Genomic DNA, 19,519 nt, shown 5'->3' on the forward strand with positions numbered 1-19,519 from the left:
TTATTAATTTAAGTGGGTATCTGACTAATTTTTTTTTACTGTGTATACATGTACCTCCCATTTATCTTTAAATGTTTAAAGTTGGTCAGTGTTAATCACTAGTGTTCATTTAACCTGTTCATCTTTCAGTTTCAGTGTAATTGCTACACAACTTCAGAGTCATGACCTGTTTAATTAAGGTGTTCTTGCTCTCAGATACTTGGTCATGTGATTATGAAAGATGATCTTTATTGCTGTTAACAATTTGTATTTCTTCCAGTTTTAGGTAGGCAAAGTATGGTACCTTTCTAAGAGATTAGACTAGTTTAACCTCTACATTGAAGATAGGGTTCAAATGCCCATTTCTCCCAATGTGTGCAATTGCCTAGTGTCTTTGCATTCAATATTAGTTAATTTTTAGATTATAACACCATGATGATTATATATTTTTTAACAAATTTATTTTACTCTGTAGTTGTGAAGCAAATTGCTCTTACTTTGCTTTGAATTATTTTTTTTGGTTTTATCTAATCTTTCTTTGGCTTCTGTTTATTATTGACATCATTGTGAGTAGCCAAAGAAAACTTTCTATGTAGTGAATGTCTGTCCTCAGTAACTTGGGAGGAGCATAATTGTTTACATTTTTCTTAACATTGTATAGCAAAAAGTGAAAATTAGTTCAAAATTTAGCGTATAGATTCAGACACAAATCTCAAGTACTCATTAAAAATGTCTAACAAGCTATATTTTATTCAAGAGAAAATGCTTTATTAATATTGACCATGTTGCAAAAGATTTTTTTGGTCATAATTTATGTTTCTGGAGTCCTTCTAGATTAATATGATTGTTTTTGTTTTATAGCTTATTCATCTGTTTATCTTAACTGGCTATTTATAAAAGACTTTGAAATAAAATAGCTATGATCCTAGAATGTTAGACTACTGTAATTCTGTCGTACCAAAAGCTTAATAAAATGCTGTGGATGTATTTAGTACTGTGAATGGGATACTATCATAGGTGAGGGTTTATTCAGGCCCTAAGTCCAGAGAATGGCTGCCTGCTGTGTAAGGCCATTGCTCGAGGGAGAGCATGCCACCAGTTACAACTTACACTTAGCAGCTAGGGAACAAAGGGAGGGCTTTACCAGAGAGAAGTAGACCACTGTCTTCGCTTTCCATGGACTTAAATATGGGTTAGTCCAGAACTGCGAATTAAAACACATATAACTTCACCTTCTGAGAAGATTAAAAATTCTTTTATAAAGAAACCATTGTCTCTGGATTTAATCTCAACAAAAGTTGAGATTTTCTTTCTAAAGCCTCAAACATTTAGTCTAGCCATTTATATAGGCTGCATGTGGTGTCTTCACTGAGCTGACTTGCTTCCTTCTACATTGTCTGTAGTGAATATTGAAAAAATGAAGGGAGAAACAGAAGCCACATGGAGATGTATCAATAGTAAGATTCAGTGGTTTAACAGGGTAAACTGGTAAGAGCTTCCAGCTGTAAGTTGGAATGTAAAACGACACAGCCTGTTTAGAAAGAATTCCTAACAAACTATATGCTCTTTTTAAGGCCAATTCTATGTCCTTTTTAAGGCACAGACATAGTTTCCAGGATATACTTCTAGAAAGCCTTTTATTCTTGTGAGAGCTTCAAATACTGATGCAAACTTTTTCAGGACAAAATTATTTTTGTAATTCAGTAATATTCTTTGAAAAGTCTAATACTTAGTTGTTAGCTGCAAATTGAAATTGTAGTGTGGGTTCTTTTTTGATGAGAAATTCAGTTATTGATGTTCTTCAAGACACTTACTCCATGACTTGTTTGCTGTTCTTACTTCATCTGGATTCTCATATTAAGAGTTTGGAAGAACATTAAGGACTTATTAAGGTATGACTGCTTTGGACTGTCAGCTCACATACACATAATATGTACATAAAGAGTTCTTCCATGATATATTTCACTTTTCCTGCAAGAGGGAATGGTGCAAAAGAGCTATAAAGAAGGAAGTGGTCATTAAACTGTAGATACAATTATCTGAGTGAATTTGAAATAGAACTAAGTTTAGGAAAGGTGATAATTCTCACTAATAATGCTTTCAAAGCCTGCTAATTTATACGAGCAGAGAAGGGGAAGCATTCACCTAGTTGCTTCTGCTGAAGTAGCAGAAGGATTTTGCATATGTGGAATTTGTAGATATTTTAAAGTAAGAAATAATTATGGAAGTACAGAAACATGTCAATATATATAAAGTAGAAATATAGGCAGTTAACTTTATTTGCTTCCTAACAAAGGGGACTATTTGGCATTGGATTAAAAAAGAAAAAAGAGCTTTATTCCATTGTTCATAAATTCCTTTTTTCCTTTTGTTAAATATAATTGTTCCCTTCGGCATATTGATAGGCGTATATACCTGACTGTGTAAGGTGTCACTAAGTCTGTTGCTTTTTTACCCTTAGTCTCCTATTCTGTTTTGAAATTCATGAAACAAACATACTGACATACATATAATTTTCTTTTTAATGTTAGATTTTCTTACTATTCTGTCAGGGTTAACTGTGGCTGCAGCTATTGCAGTCATAAGATGTGTAGCTGTTGTAGTGTGCAACTCAGTGTAGGTTTCCAGGCTGGATACCACAGCATTGAGAATTGGTGGGGGGAGGTGATTGTCCCACCATACTGTGAGCTGGTGTGGCCTCACTGAGTGCTGTGTGCAGTTTGGGATACCACAGCGTACAAAGGACCTCAGACTATTAGAGTGAGTCCAGAGGAAGGAGATTAAAGTGGTGAAAATTCTTCCTATGGGCAAGACTTAGGGGTAGTGGCTGAGGTCACTTGGCTTGTCCCGGTTGGAGAAGAGAAGGCGGAGGGGTGACCTCATTGCAGACTACGGCTTCCTCACAGGGATGGGGAAGGGGGCTGGGGAGCTTCTGATTGGACATTAGGAAAAGGTCTTCACCCAGAAGGTGGTTGGTCAGTGGAACAGTTTCCCCAGAGAACTGGACATGGCACCAAGCTTGTTTCAGGAGCATCTGGATAATGCTCATAATGATATGGTTCAGTTTTAGGCAGTCCTTTGAGGAGCAGGGAGTTGGAATTGATACTCCTTATGGATCACTTCCAACTCAATATATTCGATGATTCTATTTGTTTTATATTTTGTCTGAGAGCTGTGCTGCTGTGACTACATTGTTAGAGCCCAGGCAGCAAGTTCATGTAAAGTTGAAGAATGTTTATGTGGGATTCAATACACCAGTAACTACATGATAAGCATCTCAATTTTTCTATTACCATTATGTTACATTTCATTAGAGTTGGATCTTTCATTTTTCTCAGACAATTTCAGTAATGAATGATGACACAGATGATGTAAATGGTGTAATTCTGTTGATTTCAATTTAGTGCCATCTGCATACAGACCCCAGGCTTATTGTGGTCCTGTCACATTTCCTCCCTTTTGGTCCCTTGTTGATGTTGACATTGTGTCTTATATTTATAAATAACTTGTGAACACTTAGTGCCATTCATCTTCCGATGGTTTACAAGTGTTAACTAATGAATATGCTCAACACCTCTGGGCTGTAGATCATTTGTTATTTTTATTAGCTGGTCCCTTAATGAAGCTGTGACATTAGTCCAGATTTTTGAACACAAAGAGGCATAAATAACATCTAATTGAGACTCTTAGGAAACAAAAGTCTCAAAATGAAATCACTTTAAGATTTTTGAATATTATTTAACATTGCCTGTGAGAGTAAAAGTCTTGATAAAATAAAAAAAACTTAGAAGTGGCATTTGGATTATTTCTACTATGTCCCAAATTTGGTGGGAAAAAATATTTAGCATAATAATAGCTCATAATAATTGTTATTAAAATATTTAAGAAATTATTGTAACAATATTTTATTAAAAAACCCCTTTAATATTTTCAGACATTCTATATTTGTGTAAAAGCTGTTAATGTCAACCACTTTGCTGGAAAAATTTTGAAAATTAGTAATTCTAATGCCTATTTGTATTGCCTTATTCCAACCATAATTGCCTATTTGTATTTTTTACCAAAAATTTGTCTTTCCTCCTTCACAAATTCCTAATCCATGAGCAAAATTGCTCTAACAACAGTCTTTATTGAGAGATTTATTTTTTGAGGAATTAAGGGAACAGATAGGCAAAACCAATTGGACTGATGAATTCAAGGAACTTGGTTTTGTGCAGGGATGGCTAAGGGTTAGTGTAAAAATAACTAACTTTGCAGGAGCTTAAATTTTACTAGACCACCAGAAATTACTGGTTAAACTGAAACAATGAGGATTAATTGAATAAAGAATTAGAGGGAAAAGCTGTAAACAACTTCCTAGCTGAGTTCCTCAAGCCTTTGTACTGGGGAAGATCTTTAATACTTTCAGTAGTGCCCTTGGCATAGAGAAAAGAGTGCTGTAATTAAATACATTGGTTACACAAAGTTGGATGCTTATCAGCACAGGGGAGCAATGGGATACTGCAAAATAGAGAACCAGATGACCTTGTGAACTCCTGTAGTGAAAATGAGTGCAGTAAAATACCACTAAGTGTAAAATCAGGAATTTAAGAACTAATAAGGCTTTCTTCTCTGAGCTACACAGGCCAGGGACTCCTCTGTGGCTCAGTCTTGATCAACAGTACTGAATTCTGCTTTCCATAGCAGGGTAACTGAGTGCAAACTGCTTATTAGGAGCAGTTTCTGCTCCATGCTGTTTTTCTACACTGTGTGCTGGCATTGTCTGGGAGATGCTGGTTAGCAAAGGCCTGACTGTGCCAGGAAGCATAAGAATTAGCAGGCAATCCTGGGCCAGCACCTGGCCCTGTGACAGGATTGTGTCTTGCTAATATAGGCGTAGTCTCAAAGAGCAAAATCTATTTGGTCTTGAAAAATGAAAGCAGAGAGGGTATGTGATTGGTCACTATAAAATCATCAGGCAGCAAACACTGAGGAGAGAAAGGAGCTATTTACACTTAATGACAATACTGGTACAAGAATAAATAGCAAGAAACTAGTTTGGAATACATGAGCACTGGAAATTGAAAGGCATTATTTCCATTGTAGCTGTAGGGATTGGAAAAGCCTTTTGACAGATTTTGGGCTCTTTATTTATAGTTAATTTTAAGATAAAATTTTATTAAATTACAAATTTAATTTTTTTTTTTTCTTTGAAGCAGCAGGCAACTGGAAGCAATCCATGAGGTTTCTTCCTATCCAGTATTCTTAAGGCGCTTAAGTTTCCTAAGAAAAGTGCAGGAAATGTGTGCTCAGTTCTCTTGCTTTTCTGAGACTGTTACAAATCTGAACATTTAGTAAATGTGTAGCTTGGTCGACTGTACATTCTCAATATATTCAGTAATTATTCAAATTTCCAAGGTTAAAGGTATCCATTGTGAACCATGTTGTAAACTCTGTTCACTTAGAGCAGGTTAATTTCGTGCCAAACCCACTGCACTTATTAAATAGACCCTCATGACCCTCCGGAGTACTGTGTAGGTTTATGAATTCCATTTTGGAAGCAGTGCAGCTGTATTTGTTGAGACATAATATTGGCCAGTTTGTACTATGTCCAAATCACACCCGATGTCACAATAGCCATTGTCTCACTGGAAGTCTGTACACCATTCTACTTAATGAAATCATGAAAGCTCATGAAAGAGCTGAGTATGGTCAATATGGCACTATGTGGGAATTATGCACTGTCTTCCTTGGCATGGACTGGGCAGTGTTGAGTTGTGCCTGTGCCATAGTGAAAAAACCCAAAGTATTGCCTTTACAGATCTTGAAGAATATAATATATTTTATACATGAACAACTTCTTTTTATGCAATATACTTTAGGAAGGATGTACTCTGGCTTATACTAACCCAGCTAGATTAATGTTCTAACTAACAGTTTCTAGTCCTACTGTGCACATGGAGGGCTTTTTTCCCCCCCATTTTTGTGAACATAAATAATCTGTTTTCCTAGTCAAATGTCTTACTTGATAATTATATGAGCAATTTTGCTCATGGATTAGAAATTATACTCTAGGTTGAAAAAATGTATGAACAAAATTACTAGTATATGTCTTAAGGATGATAAAAGAGTGATGCAAAAGAGATACACTGTCCATTAGGATAAGGACACCACTGGTACAAAAGAGTGTGTACCTTTTAAAAAATGTAATCACATAATTTCCTCTTCTTCTTGGAAGATAGTGTCATGTAAATATACTGCATCACATGCATGCACAAGAAGTGATACACTTATTTCATGCTGACTTGGTCGTTTATGGCCATTACAACTTTTCATACATGATATATCCATTCACTACAAAGTCAAGAGCAAATATAGTCACCCCCCAGTACAAAGAATTTTTGTAGTGCAAATACACCTATCCCTTAAAATATATGTAAAGGTGTTTGTTTCATACCAGTATTATAAGCTTTCCCACTTTTCTTAAGTGGTATTGGAATTCTTCTGATATTTAATACAATTTTGGGGTATAGGTATCTGTTTGTCATTACAGATGTAAGGCAAATAAACATTATAGCAGTTTTGGCATTCAGTCAAACTGATTGTAACATGAAAGTCAGTACCATAGCACAGACTAGTGGCATATCAAAATAATGAAAAAATAGGTAATCTTTACCAACTTTTATAAAAGTCACAAATTCAGAGATTAACTTTGCTCCTGTAATATATTTTACTGACAAAATGCATTAATGTAACAGAAGGAAATGAAAAGGGAACTTGTCTGTACAGTCAGAGCAGTAAAATGAAATGGAAGACTTTCATTAAAGTTATAACCAGACTCTGCTGCTTACAATGTATGAGCATAAAGATTTATTCCATTCACTCCAAAATAATGATTTTGTGTCTTTAAAATAGATCTTAGCAGCTGCAAAAGATGCATCTGTATTCTGGACACAGACCTCTAGAATTATGTCTCTATAGAGAAATCCTAGAGACATTGCAAAAGCCTCTGTGTCTTCCAAAAATATGAATGTTGGCTATGGATAGCACATGCTATATATAAGTTTTCCACAGTCATAGACACTTTCATTAAAAAGGAATGTCAACCCAGAAATTTTTAAAGGAAGCACCTCAGAAAACAGATTTTCCCTCACCAGTAGTGGAAATCAGTACTCTTGGCTGTAAGAGAGAGCATAGACTGCAGATGGGGAGAGCAAAAGGGAATTACTGTTTTTTTAGTGCAAACATGAGACATGTTTTGGTGGTGTATATAACCAAATAGATAAGATTTTATGTTTTAGCTAACTTTGAGAAGTCTTATAGTCCAATTCAAGGAAGATTGAATTCTAAGTAATAAACAGAAAATTAAAAAGTTTTACTTTTGACAGGGACAACTAATAATGTTGTTATTTTACTGGAAAATTTTGGGAGATCTTAATGTATTCTGGAAAAAAAGATAACCAGAAAAACAGTTCCATCTCATTTTCTGGGGAGGTGATGTTGAAAGGGATTCTCACAGTCCCAAATCCAGGAAGCTCTCTTATTGAACTTACAGTTCCTCAGAAACACTGTTACATTTCAAATAGGCAAAATGAGCCAAGATTAGCAGAAACAGGGACTAGAGGAAAGGAAGATACTATTGGCCTGTACAGATACTGGGTCTATATTACCTGAAGCAGAAGAAGCAGATTTTACAGTAAATTTTAGTTTTTGTGACTGGACAGAGGAAGGTGACTCATGTTACATAGTGCCAGTGCTGGTTTGCAGTGTCTATTCCACATCGTCGTGTGGACTCTTTTTGGTGGTGCCCAGTGACAGGACAAGGAGCAACGGCCACAAGCCAAAATACAAGAAGTTCCACCTCAACATGAGGAAAAACTTACTAACACTGAGGGTGGCAGAGCACTGAACCAGGCTGCCCAGGCATCTCACTCCCTCTCTGGAGACATTCCAAACCCACCTGGACATGTTCCTATGCCACCTGCTCCAGATGACTCTGCCTTGGCAGAGGGGCTGGGCTGGATGATCTCCAGAGGTCCCTTCCAATGCTCATGATTCCGTGATCCTGTCATCAGCATAGTGATGAATAGAGAGATGTACTATGTCCTCGAAGAAACTTCCTTAGTACAGGGTGGCTTCAAACATTGCACTGCTCCATGATGTAATGAAGTTTTGCACCTGTGACAAATTAGGGGAAAAAAAGGACTAGCAGTAATGTGTAAGTAATCATGATTAGTTACCTTGATGACCCAAGCAAAGAGTTTTTCTACTCTTCCTTTTGTTGCCTCCTTTCTTTTGATGCTACAGTCTTGTTACCTTGTGTAATTTTTAAGGAATTGTATCTTACATGAAATGTGAGAGCCAAAAAGAAACACAAACACAAATGTAATTAAAACATATGAACTTTGCTTAAGATTACTAGCAGCAAGTGCAACAGTTAATGTAATGCCAATATATATTAGATGCTTGTGCCAAGCAGGTGAACTCTAATAGATTTGGTGAAATACTGTGGAAGCCTTCCAGGACAATTTTTCACCTCGGTACACCTGTAATTCGAAGTAATGTTCTGAAGGCTGATGAGGATTTGGCATAATTATTTCTTAGGTTGTAGTGTCAAAGCTATTAAACTCAAGTTATATATAATCAAATATACTGAGCCTTTTAATCTAATCTTAAAGTAAGGTATCCATTTTGTTCTCAGGATTTAGTGTTAGGCCATCTATAACTATACTTATGGGAATAGTGAATGGTGTTTTGTAAGGTAGCTGTCTTTTCACATGATCTATCTGAAAATAGTAAAATGAATGTCATACTATATCCTTTTATTAAACTGCATTTTGTTTTCGCTTGAAATATCTGCAGATGTAATTTCTTGATAAATATATTTCCCATTTATTGAAGTTAAAGTGGTGTGTCAAATGTGTTTTGAAGAATTTCATCTAAGAACAAAAAACTGTAATATCTTTTTTAGAATAATACAAAGAAGTAATTTTTGTGCATTCATTACTTCTGATACGTAGATGTGAAATGGCTGATTACTGTAGGTTTTGCAGAATTTGTTTTATGGGCCCATGTAGTAAAAAGTGCTAATAATATGTGATGAAAGCTGCTGGGCAGTGTTAGAAGTGGGAGCATATAATGAATAATCTTGCCAAAAATAGTGAAGAAATCAAAAACGAGTTAGAACTTATTAGTTCAGTGTATAGAACTAACCTTTGTGAATGGAAAGCAGATGGAAGGTTTAAGGTGTATCTCTCTAATGCAAATTTAGAATACTTATTTTCAGTGTTGTGTATAAAAAGAAGAAATTATTATTTGAAAAAAATGGATATAAGGGTTAATGTGAAAATGTCAGATATATTTAGTGCGTTCTTTTCCGCAATGAGAAGTTGATTTGAACTGAGCTTCAGCAATGCCTGTTGTATGCACTAGGTGGTGTTTCAGCCTTTCCTATGGAAACGCACATCCCGACCCAGTGCCACTAGCGCCTGGAATTCTAGTTCTGAACTAGTACTTAACGCTGGAGAGGTGATTTTTTCCCCCTGGTTTCCTTTTCAAATTGGCAGTGTTCTGGTGTGCAGGACTGACACCTGCAGATTGCAACACAGATTTTTGTGTACAAAATGTGCTCATGACTGTTGAACTTTGTAGGAGGGTGGTTAGGAGAGTTGCAAATGGGCGCAGTAGATAGTGTGCCTACTCTGGAGCACAGATTTCTGATTTAAGGGATTAGTCCTTTTAAATTTCTCTTTCAGAAGGGAAAATTCTACGTTTTCTCCTCGCAGGTTTGTCAAAATGCAGGTATTGAGCATGCAGCCTACTCATGTGGTCTTTGCCTCTCTGCAGTGCTGCTGTCACAGTCCCAGTAAATGCTATGTCCTGGCAGGGACTTGGCAGGGACAGACCCGCTCTGCATGTGTGTGAGCTGTTGAGCACTCTGTCCCGGGCACCTGGGGGCAGAAGGAGAAATCCTGCCCAGGAACATGCCACCTTCCTGTCTGTGCTCTTATGACACCATCTTACAAGTATGTCTGTCATTTAATTGAGAGGTCTGCACTATAAATTGCCAGTATTTTTTAAATTGCAAGAATGCTTCTACATGCTCTTATAAGATGGGGAAGTCAATTTAGCCCAGTACTATTTGCGGGCTTGTGATTTTTGTGCTCACCGAAAGCACAAACATTTCTGTCTGTGTGACAGTTCGCATTCTTCTCAGTGTGTGTGATTATTTGAAGCTAAAATTATGACTGTTAGGGTTAACACTATGAAATCCTGCATGTTGAAATGACGTTGAAAATAAGGCTTTATCAGAAGCGTGACCTGTAATTATCATTAAATGCTTCTATGAAAGCAGAAAAAGAATCCGCAAAATTCATGAATCTATGCATTTTTAACGCCATGTGTTTGATTTTTTTTTTCAAACTGAAATACCCTAAATAAACTTTTCAGGATTCAGGTTAGGTCAGGAGTACTCTTCCTGATTCTAGTTTTAGAGGAGGCGATAGGAAATCATATTCATTCAGAGGGAACTCTTATTCTGTTGGGTACAAGAGAATAATACTGGTCATCCTGGAGTCCATTGTCTGAGGACAAAATATGACTGTCAGCCAAGGACAAAGTTGCCCAAGTGTTTTGACTGTAGTATATAGTTTTTGTGATATTTAACATCTACTAATAGAAGTGAAAATAGCAAATGAGGACTTTGGTGGATTTTATCTCATTGTCATTCAAGTTGTTATATATTTGCATTCTCATATAATTGTTCCTTTCATTGCTCTGTCACATGCATGAAAAGGTTAGAACTACTTTCTGCTATGTACAGACCTGGCAGAAATATTAAAGCCTTTTAACTGCTGTTGATTATAGAGGGCAAAAATACTTCTGTCTTGGGTTCTTAAATTTCACTTTGGTGCTTTCTCATGTACTTTCTAACTTAATTAGCAAAGGTAAAACAGGCCTGCTCTTAAATTTGTATTTGAATGATGTTCAGGCCTGAAGCATACACAGTTTTGGCCTTTGAATGTCCTCTAAGGACATCTAATGTATCTCAGAGAGCAACCTGCTACTTGGGGGGGGGTCTCTCTTTTTTTGTCCTCAGTGCTTTGATGGTTTGTTCTGTCTTTTTGATGTAAGCAGACATGAGTTCTCATAAATGACATCAGCCCTATAAAAAGATAAGAAGGAAGTTTACCAGAATAGGGCATGCCACCACCATTGAATGGGCAACTGATGCCTCCTTTTTTTGCCCCAGCCCAACACTTTGTGAATGAGGCAGTTGGTGACTTTAGTTTGAGTATGAACCTTGCATCCAAGTGACCTTCTATATGAAGCCCTCATTGAAAGATTTATTGTGAGACTTGACTAGAGAGCATGACCCAAGTTATCTATTAGATAACAGCCTGGAGAATGAAAGCAAGATACAGATTGCAGCTTCTGAAACCTTTTCTACTGGACTGAGCTAAATGTATTGTGGAGGTAGGAACTACATCTTCAATGTGATTCCATGGAGCTGGCTGCATTTAAAAGAGTGATGAGCACTGATGTAAGCCTTTGAATGTCCTATGCTCTAAATCATTGGAGAAAAGGCAGCTTGCTGTAGGATTAGAACTGGAGACATGATAACTAGATTGAAGGCTGAGTGTAGACATTCAAGGAATATATAGCAAAACTGGTGCAATTTTGTTGGTGTACTTAGACAAAAATATATAAAGAGAAGAAAAAGAAAAGGAAATCTGAGCTAAGGCTTAAGAAAAATGAAGATTAAGGAGTGAAGGATGAAACTTGCAGTAGATTAATACTATCTACAATCCAAATTTTAGGGTAACATGATAATCAGTTTGAATGGTCCAATGTGTTCATGACTGCTGTGTTGTATTTGATTCACTGCATCCTGATTTATTCTCATATAACTTAATAGCTGAATGTGAAATTAACTTACAGATAATTGGTGTTGTTTATTTCCTGAACTGCCATGTGACTAAGGTGATCAGATACAAAAGCTTTGCAAGCAAGTACATTTTAGAATATTAAAAAAATCTCATTACTATATGCAAGATCACATAACTGGGAAGCTGTAGTAATTTTAATAATTTAGTAAATATATAGTGAAAGCTAAATTGTGGCTATGAAGTGGAGAGATACACCACCTTATACATTGTGTTACTTTAGTTATAAAATGGCTTTAATTTAAAATTGCTCTGAAATTGAAGTCACTTCTTGAAGTCAGCATCTACATGTACACATAGGATATAGACCACCATGGAAGTAAATCAGCGGAGCATTTTGGAGAGTTATGAAATTACTTGTTTGTAACAGCAGATTACCTTTTCTAAAGTTCTTTACTGTTAGTGAGAGAATTAAAATGGATTAAAAATTTAATGACTTCTTAATTAATTTTTTTCTATCATCTTCAAATTATAGTGTTAATTTTCAAAGCTTACACTTATTACCATTGGAACCTCAGTATTAGAACCTTTTCATTTATATTGCTACTATCTGTTGTTTTTCCTTGTATTGCAAATAATGAAAAAAAAAAAAGACTAAAAGTATTTTTGTTTGTATTTTTTCCCAAAACTAGTTACTCCAAGGTTGTACAGACATATTTTATTGTATTGAGCTAAGATACTGTAATTTTAATAGACTTAAAACCATAGCCTTTCTACCTTTGGAAATGGTAACAGTCAGTTGATGTGTGCTTGCTGAAAACTTTGCATGCAGTGTTTACAAGCTAACGGATTTTACATTTAAATATGTCTGAACAGGTAATGTGGGTATGTAACTTGTGCCGAAAACAACAAGAAATCCTCACAAAATCAGGAGCCTGGTTCTATAACAGCGGATCACATGCACCCCAGCAGCCGGACCAAGAAGGTGTTAGAGCTCTGCGGAACGAGGAAGCACCTCAGGAGAAAAAAGCAAAACTGCAGGAGCATCCGCAGTACCAAGGACCACCAGGTGACATATCCACACAAGCTCTGGACAAAAACAGACCACAAGGGCTCACAAGACAAGACTCAATTAAGAATGGTTCAACAGTTAAGCATCAAGTAACTAGTGACACATCAGACAGGTAAGAAAGTATTTAATGTTTATCCTGATGAGATCTGATGAATTTATGCTACAAATTTGATTGTATCGTTTAAAATTTTGTCTTATTTTTATTCTGTAGCCTATAAAATAGGCTACAGAATAAAGCATGGCATTTTGAAGCAGCACTGAGAAGTCTTTTGTTGGTTTCAGATGGTCATAACCAGTGTGTGCTCTTCATTCCTTCTCGGAAAAAATGTGGGACATGACAGTTGCAGTGTGACAGAGTTTGTCCATGTGCTTGCAACTTTGTCAAATCACAGTCATTGTGCTGTGCAGAATGTTACCATATTTCTTTTGTGGTCACTAACGTTATAGCAAAGTTTTAGTAATCCAAAATAGGACTCAGAAAGGCAGATTAATGGAAGACAGTGTCTGTTCAGACTACTGAATTAAAACATCTGGTTGTACTTGCAGTATATAGTATTGAGAATGGTGAAATTTTTGTGTAATGACCTGAGCCTTTTCGTGGTTTCTCAGTTTCTTGCTGTTAGTTACTGTCATTAGTATAAATATTTTTTCCTTTACTGGTTTACGTTGATGCTACTTGTGTTGTTTGAAACTGTAACTCTATCGGTGCTAAATGTAGTAAGAGCTGGCTTAGTAGGAGACTGGAGCAGGAACTTTCCTCCCTTTTTCTTGATATGATTATACTAAAAGGCACTAGAAAACTCTCAACCTCTGTGGCTAAGTTTTACTGGAACACAAAAATAAAAATGGTTTCATTGAATGAATTAAATTTTTTCCTAAGCAACACCAGTATAGAACTTTAAATATGGTGGGAAGGGAAAGATGAGAGTGAGGTTGCTCAGGTGTTTCCATGGAAATGATATCCTCATGCGTGTGTGAGAGACCTCCAACTGCCTTGGAATTTGGCAGCCAGAACAGTATAAGCTGGCAGCTTTTCTCTGCTGCCCAAATATGACCTCATTACAGCATTTATTCTGCGAGCTTGAAGCAAGTTAGACATATATAGTATCTTTTACATTTAGTATAACAAAAATAGTTTTCCTTTTTCCTCACCTCTTGAATTCCACCATATTTTATTTCCTATTTTTGGTCTTACATGAGAACAAATTGAATGTAATTAATCTAGCCTTTTTAACTTATTCTGCCTATTGCTTTTTGCTCTGATTTTGGCTGTTGGGTTCAGTACTTAGTTGTCCTGAGTGCTCCTCAGTTATATGTGTAGTCTCTGAAAAACACAGCTGGCACCCTAACTTGACACTAGGGAGCAGGAGACAAAGGTTGATTCTCTTGTGGTTAATTTTTGCCCCTTAATTTTGCCAGGAAATTAATATCATAGATCATGTGATAACAAAAAATCCCAAACCCTTGTTAGCCACAGCATTTAACTCTGAATGTGTTTTTACATTATATGCATGCAGAAATATGGAGGGAGAGTGATATATAAATAAATATATAATTGAGATACAAAGTATGCATTTACTCTAAGTGGAGTTAAATGATAAACATGGAGAGTATAAAGTAATATTTTCTAACGGGAAGAATGTAGGCTTTGTGCCTGAAAACAGAACTATTTTTCTGGTTGTGATCACTTCTACTTAATATATTATTTAAGCTCAGACAGTTTTTTCACTCATTGGCCTCTTCATGTTTTATTTTTGATAATAATTCTGAGGTTCCCTAATGAACATATACAAGTATGCTTAGAATATGATATATATTATGTTCTACTGAAGGATAGAGGGTCTTCTGAATAATTATATTCCCTGATGTTCCTCACATAGACTTTTTTTTTCTGGACCTAATGAAAAAGATTCCTCCATGATGCCCAACCAAAGTCTTACTGGTAAAATGGGCTTTTAGAGGAGAATATCAACAGTGCTGAGAAAGACTAGCCCAGAATTCAATGGTGGGGAGAAATCTGTATGTGCTGTGGTGCCACTGCTATTCTCATCAATAATACCAGGAAGGCTTACAATTTGTGTTGTTTTTGGCTGGGGTAGAGTTAATTTTCTTCACAGAGGCTGGTATGGAGCCATGATTTGGATTTGAGCTGAACACAGGGTGGATAATATAGAGATGTTTGTGCTATTGCTGAGCAGGGCTTACACAGAGGCAAGGCCTTTTCTGCTTCTCGTACTGCCACACTGGTGAGGAAGCTGGGGGTGCATGGGAGATTGGGAGGAGATACAACACCTGTCCTGAGCTGGGACAGGTGACCCAAACCGACCAAAGGGATATTCCAGACCATATGATGTCATGCTCAGTAAATAAAGTGGGGTGAAGGAGGAAGAGGGGTACATTTGGAGTGATGGAGTTTGTCTTCCCAAGTAACTGTTACACCTGATGGGGCTCTGCTCTCCTGGAGACGGCTGAACACCTCCCTGCCCATGGAGGCAGTGAGTTAATTCCTTGTTTTGCTTTGCTTGTGTGAGTGGCTTTTACTTGACCTCTTAAACTGTCTTTGTGTCAACTCTTGTGTTTTCTATCTTTTACCCTTCTGATTCTCTCTCCCATCTCGCTGGGAGGGAGTAAACAAGCAGCTGTGTGGTACTTGTTTGCCAGCTGGGCTTTAAATCCAGCACAATTTTATTACATTCAACACCTTTAAGGGGAGAAGATAATATATTCTCTTTACACTGAAGTCATGCATAGAATATATATATATATCCTAATTTGATATAATTTTAATATTAAAATCTATAAATCTATGTATGCTATGCTTATTATTATTGAACAAATTAAGTAAGATAATTTTATCTCTTTGAAACATGCTGTTGTGTTCAAGAAATTCTATACAACTTTTTCTAAGGGCTTCTGTCTTCTTTTTGAATGCTTCATGTTATTGGGTTTTGGCTGTTTTTTAACATTAACTGAAAGAGCCAACCAATAGAGAAAAATGTTGTATGGGAGATCATCATGACAAGTTTTTTTTTCTATTCGTAACTAGGTATATGCAGAAATTGAGCAACTAACTAGTATGTTAGACCATTTGTCTACATGAAGGAATTCTTCGAGAAAAACACAGCCATTCAAAATGTCCAAAATAATAACGTAATAGCCAAAAAAGTCTCCAATGTTAGAAGTGGTTGATGCTTGCCTTGCACAATCACGATAATGGAAGTAAGTAGAAAGTGAGAACTATGGTTTCTGTCTTATTTTTCATCCCAAGGACATTAGTTTTGACATAAAAAATAATTTAAAATGTTAAAAACAATAACCACTTGTGGAAAAAAAAAGGTATTGCTAAGACTTTATGCACTTGGGTTCTGATTTGAATAGAAAGGTAAAATACATTCTTTTTGTCACAGTTTTTTTAACCTTTGCAGCTTCCATGGGTGTTGCAGCAATCGTTGCTTAGTAGTTCTTTAAATCAAGTATCATATGTCTTATCTTGGTCATCTGGAGACAAGTTGGTCACAGAGTAAAGGGCAACATTCACTCCTTTAATCTCAGGATCATCAATGTCCTTTCTGTCTCATTACTTACTATGTTGTTTCTGGATGTGCCTTTTTGTTTTTCCATTCTTGAGTAGTATTCACCATATTTTCTTCCTGTTTTCTTTATGTATATTATTCTTCATTAAAATTTTATTGTTTCAACCATTAGACTAGTATTCTGTTTCCTTGGTGTAAGCAACAATCCCATTTGCAATTGGTAGATCCCAGCCTGTTTAGACAGATAGATAGGTACCTGATTACAGATCTTCTCTGACTGATCTGTAATTTGTTGCCTGAAGAAGCCTGGGATGATTTTGGATTGCACATTCTCCAAGGACATTTTTCTAATATTGGATCCATTACAGAAAAAAGGTAAAATGAAAAAAAAATGTTCAGAAGCAAGTTGTACTTACCAAGAGCAGAACAGTTTCTCATGACATTTTTTTCTAGTTCATATAATAGATTTATAGCATGACTTAGACTAAAACCTTAAAATCATCTAGATCCACCCCACTTGCCATGGGCAAGGATACCTTCCACTAGACCAGGTTGCTCAAAACCCCATCCAGCCTGGCCTTGAGCGTGTCCAGAGATGGAGCATGCACAGCTTTCCTGGACAACCTGTTTCAGTGCCTTACCACCCTCACAATAAAGATTTTCTTCCTTATATCTAGCCTAAGTATATCCTCTTTCAGTTTAAATTCTTTACCACAGGACTTACAATCTGGCCTATGGTGCTTTGACGGCTTTTTATATAGTAGATGCGTGGGTAAGGCAGGGGCAGCAGGCACACGTGTATGATTCAGTAAATGGCCATGGTGTATTTGACATTGTTTGAGGTGAGACTAATGTAATTTGTACCACATGGAGGTTTTGTGCTAAGCACATGTAGCGGCTTCAGTTCGTGAACAGGGTGGAAACACCAATTCAGTGTAGTGGTTTAGTTCAAAATATCCATTACTTACTTATTTCCCTTCTGTGAGATAAGAATTAGGACAAAGCAAAGCAGGCACAAAACTTAAAACAGTTGCAGTACAAAGAGAGAGTTTTATTACTAACAGAATTAGAAGTAAAGAGAAATAACAAGAAATTAAAGCAAACCCCCTCCCCTCTCCCCCCCTTCCAGCACTTTCCTTGTTTTACCCAACTCGCACAAAGGATAACAGAACATGAGGTATTAGTCAGTGCTGCAGTTCTTGAAAAGTCTCTTTCTTAGGCTTAAGGAAAAAAAAAGGGTTTTTTTTCAGCTGCACATGGTTCCCAAACCGCCACCAACAGCAGACCTGCCCAGAAAGAAACAATCTGCTGTGGTGTAAAACATCTCTCCCATGAAAAATCTCACAGTTCCTTCACACTGCCAAACATGGCCCATCACATGGTGTTATTAACCTTTTTAAGGATGAGTTATTTTGTCCTGAACACAAAGGCTTTCTTTGCCACAAGTCTCTAAAAGCCCCTCACTGCTACTATCTATCCTGGCATAGGCACTCTTCAGAAATCTTCACGGGCCACACATGAATTCTCCATCCCCCCATGTACTTCAAATGGATTAAAGAGACAAGCAGTTTGTGATATTACAGGTTCTTACCACAGCATGCAAGAAGTTTTTTTAAGCTACGCTTGAGAATCGTGGCACCGCCCTCTTTTCTCCCATCGCCATGTTCAGCTCCGTCTCACATGACTCACTTTGGCTCTGAATCCGTCACATTGAAGAGTGTTCTTGCTCAGGCTTTATGGTGGAGAAAGCCTCGCTCCCTTTGTGCTGCTGGCTGCATGGTGTCTTGTTCAGTTCAGCGCGAAGTGTGCTGGCTGCAGACAGGAGGCTCTGCCGGCTCCTGTTGGCTCTGCCGGCTCTGTGTGTGGAGGGGAGAGGGACCCGCCGATCCCAGGAAGCCGCGCCGGATGGGTTTAGCTGTGTGGCAGTCCTTGGCTGGTTTAGCTGTGTGGCAGTCCATGGCTGGGTTTAGCTGTGTGGCAGTCCATGGCTGGGTTTAGCTGTGTGGCAGTCCATGGCTGGTTTGAGCTGCGTAGCAGTCCATGGCTGGTTTAGCTGTGTGGCAGTCCATGGCTGGTTTAGCTGCGTAGCAGTCCATGGCTGGTTTGAGCTGCGTAGCAGTCCATGGCTGCTTTGAGCTGTGTGGCAGTCCATGGCTGGTTTAGCCGTGTGGCAGTCCATGGCTGGTTTAGCCGTGTGGCAGTCCATGGCTGGTTTGAGCCGCGTAGCAGTCCATGGCTGGTTTAGCTGTGTGGCAGTCCATGGCTGGTTTAGCTGTGTGGCAGTCCGTGGCTGGTTTGAGCTGCGTAGCAGTCCATGGCTGGTTTAGCCGTGTGGCAGTCCTTGGCTGGTTTAGCTGTGTGGCAGTCCGTGGCTGGTTTAGCCGTGTGGCAGTCCATGGCTGCTTTGAGCTGTGTGGCAGTCCATGGCTGGTTTAGCTGTGTGGCAGTCCATGGCTGGTTTGAGCCGCGTAGCAGTCCATGGCTGCTTTGAGCTGTGTGGCAGTCCTTGGCTGGTTTAGCTGTGTGGCAGTCCATGGCTGGGTTTAGCTGCGTAGCAGTCCATGGCTGGTTTAGCCGTGTGGCAGTCCATGGCTGGTTTGAGCTGTGCAGCAGTCCATGGCTGGTTTAGCTGTGTGGCAGTCCATGGCTGGTTTGAGCTGTGCAGCAGTCCATGGCTGGTTTAGCCGTGTGGCAGTCCTTGGCTGGTTTAGCTGTGTGGCAGTCCATGGCTGGTTTAGCTGTGTGGCAGTCCGTGGCTGGTTTAGCTGCGTAGCAGTCCATGGCTGGTTTAGCTGTGTGGCAGTCCTTGGCTGGTTTAGCCGTGTGGCAGTCCATGGCTGGTTTAGCTGTGTGACAGTCCATGGCTGGTTTAGCTGTGTGGCAGTCCATGGCTGGTTTAGCTGCGTAGCAGTCCCTGGCTGGTTTGAGCTGCCCGTGGCTCTGGGACAATTCCCCCCCAGTTGCCCAGGGTCCGTGCCGCAGCGTTGGGAAAAGGGGAGGGGGGGAGGGGCCCTGGCCCAGCCCAGTGGGGCCCGCAGGCTCTGAGGCCTCCTCTACCTTCTGGCAGGCGA

General features: G+C 38.3%; 1 protein-coding gene across 12 annotated transcripts in view; it reads left to right on the forward strand.

Annotated features, from left to right (window-relative positions):
- Positions 1–19,519, forward strand: part of RIMS2 (regulating synaptic membrane exocytosis 2) — a gene marked incomplete at both ends in the record, with an annotated part of 450,969 nt that overhangs the window by 101,399 nt on the left and 330,051 nt on the right. For all 12 annotated transcript variants that reach the window (XM_082292380.1, XM_082292391.1, XM_082292399.1 and 9 more), the window contains one exon: positions 12,720–13,027. In XM_082292380.1, the coding sequence (XP_082148506.1) occupies positions 12,720–13,027 (308 nt within the window). The remainder of the gene's footprint in view (positions 1–12,719; positions 13,028–19,519) is intronic.

Source organism: Coloeus monedula, assembly GCF_965178545.1.
Source record: "Coloeus monedula genome assembly, chromosome: 1".
Lineage (NCBI taxonomy): Eukaryota > Metazoa > Chordata > Aves > Passeriformes > Corvidae > Coloeus > Coloeus monedula.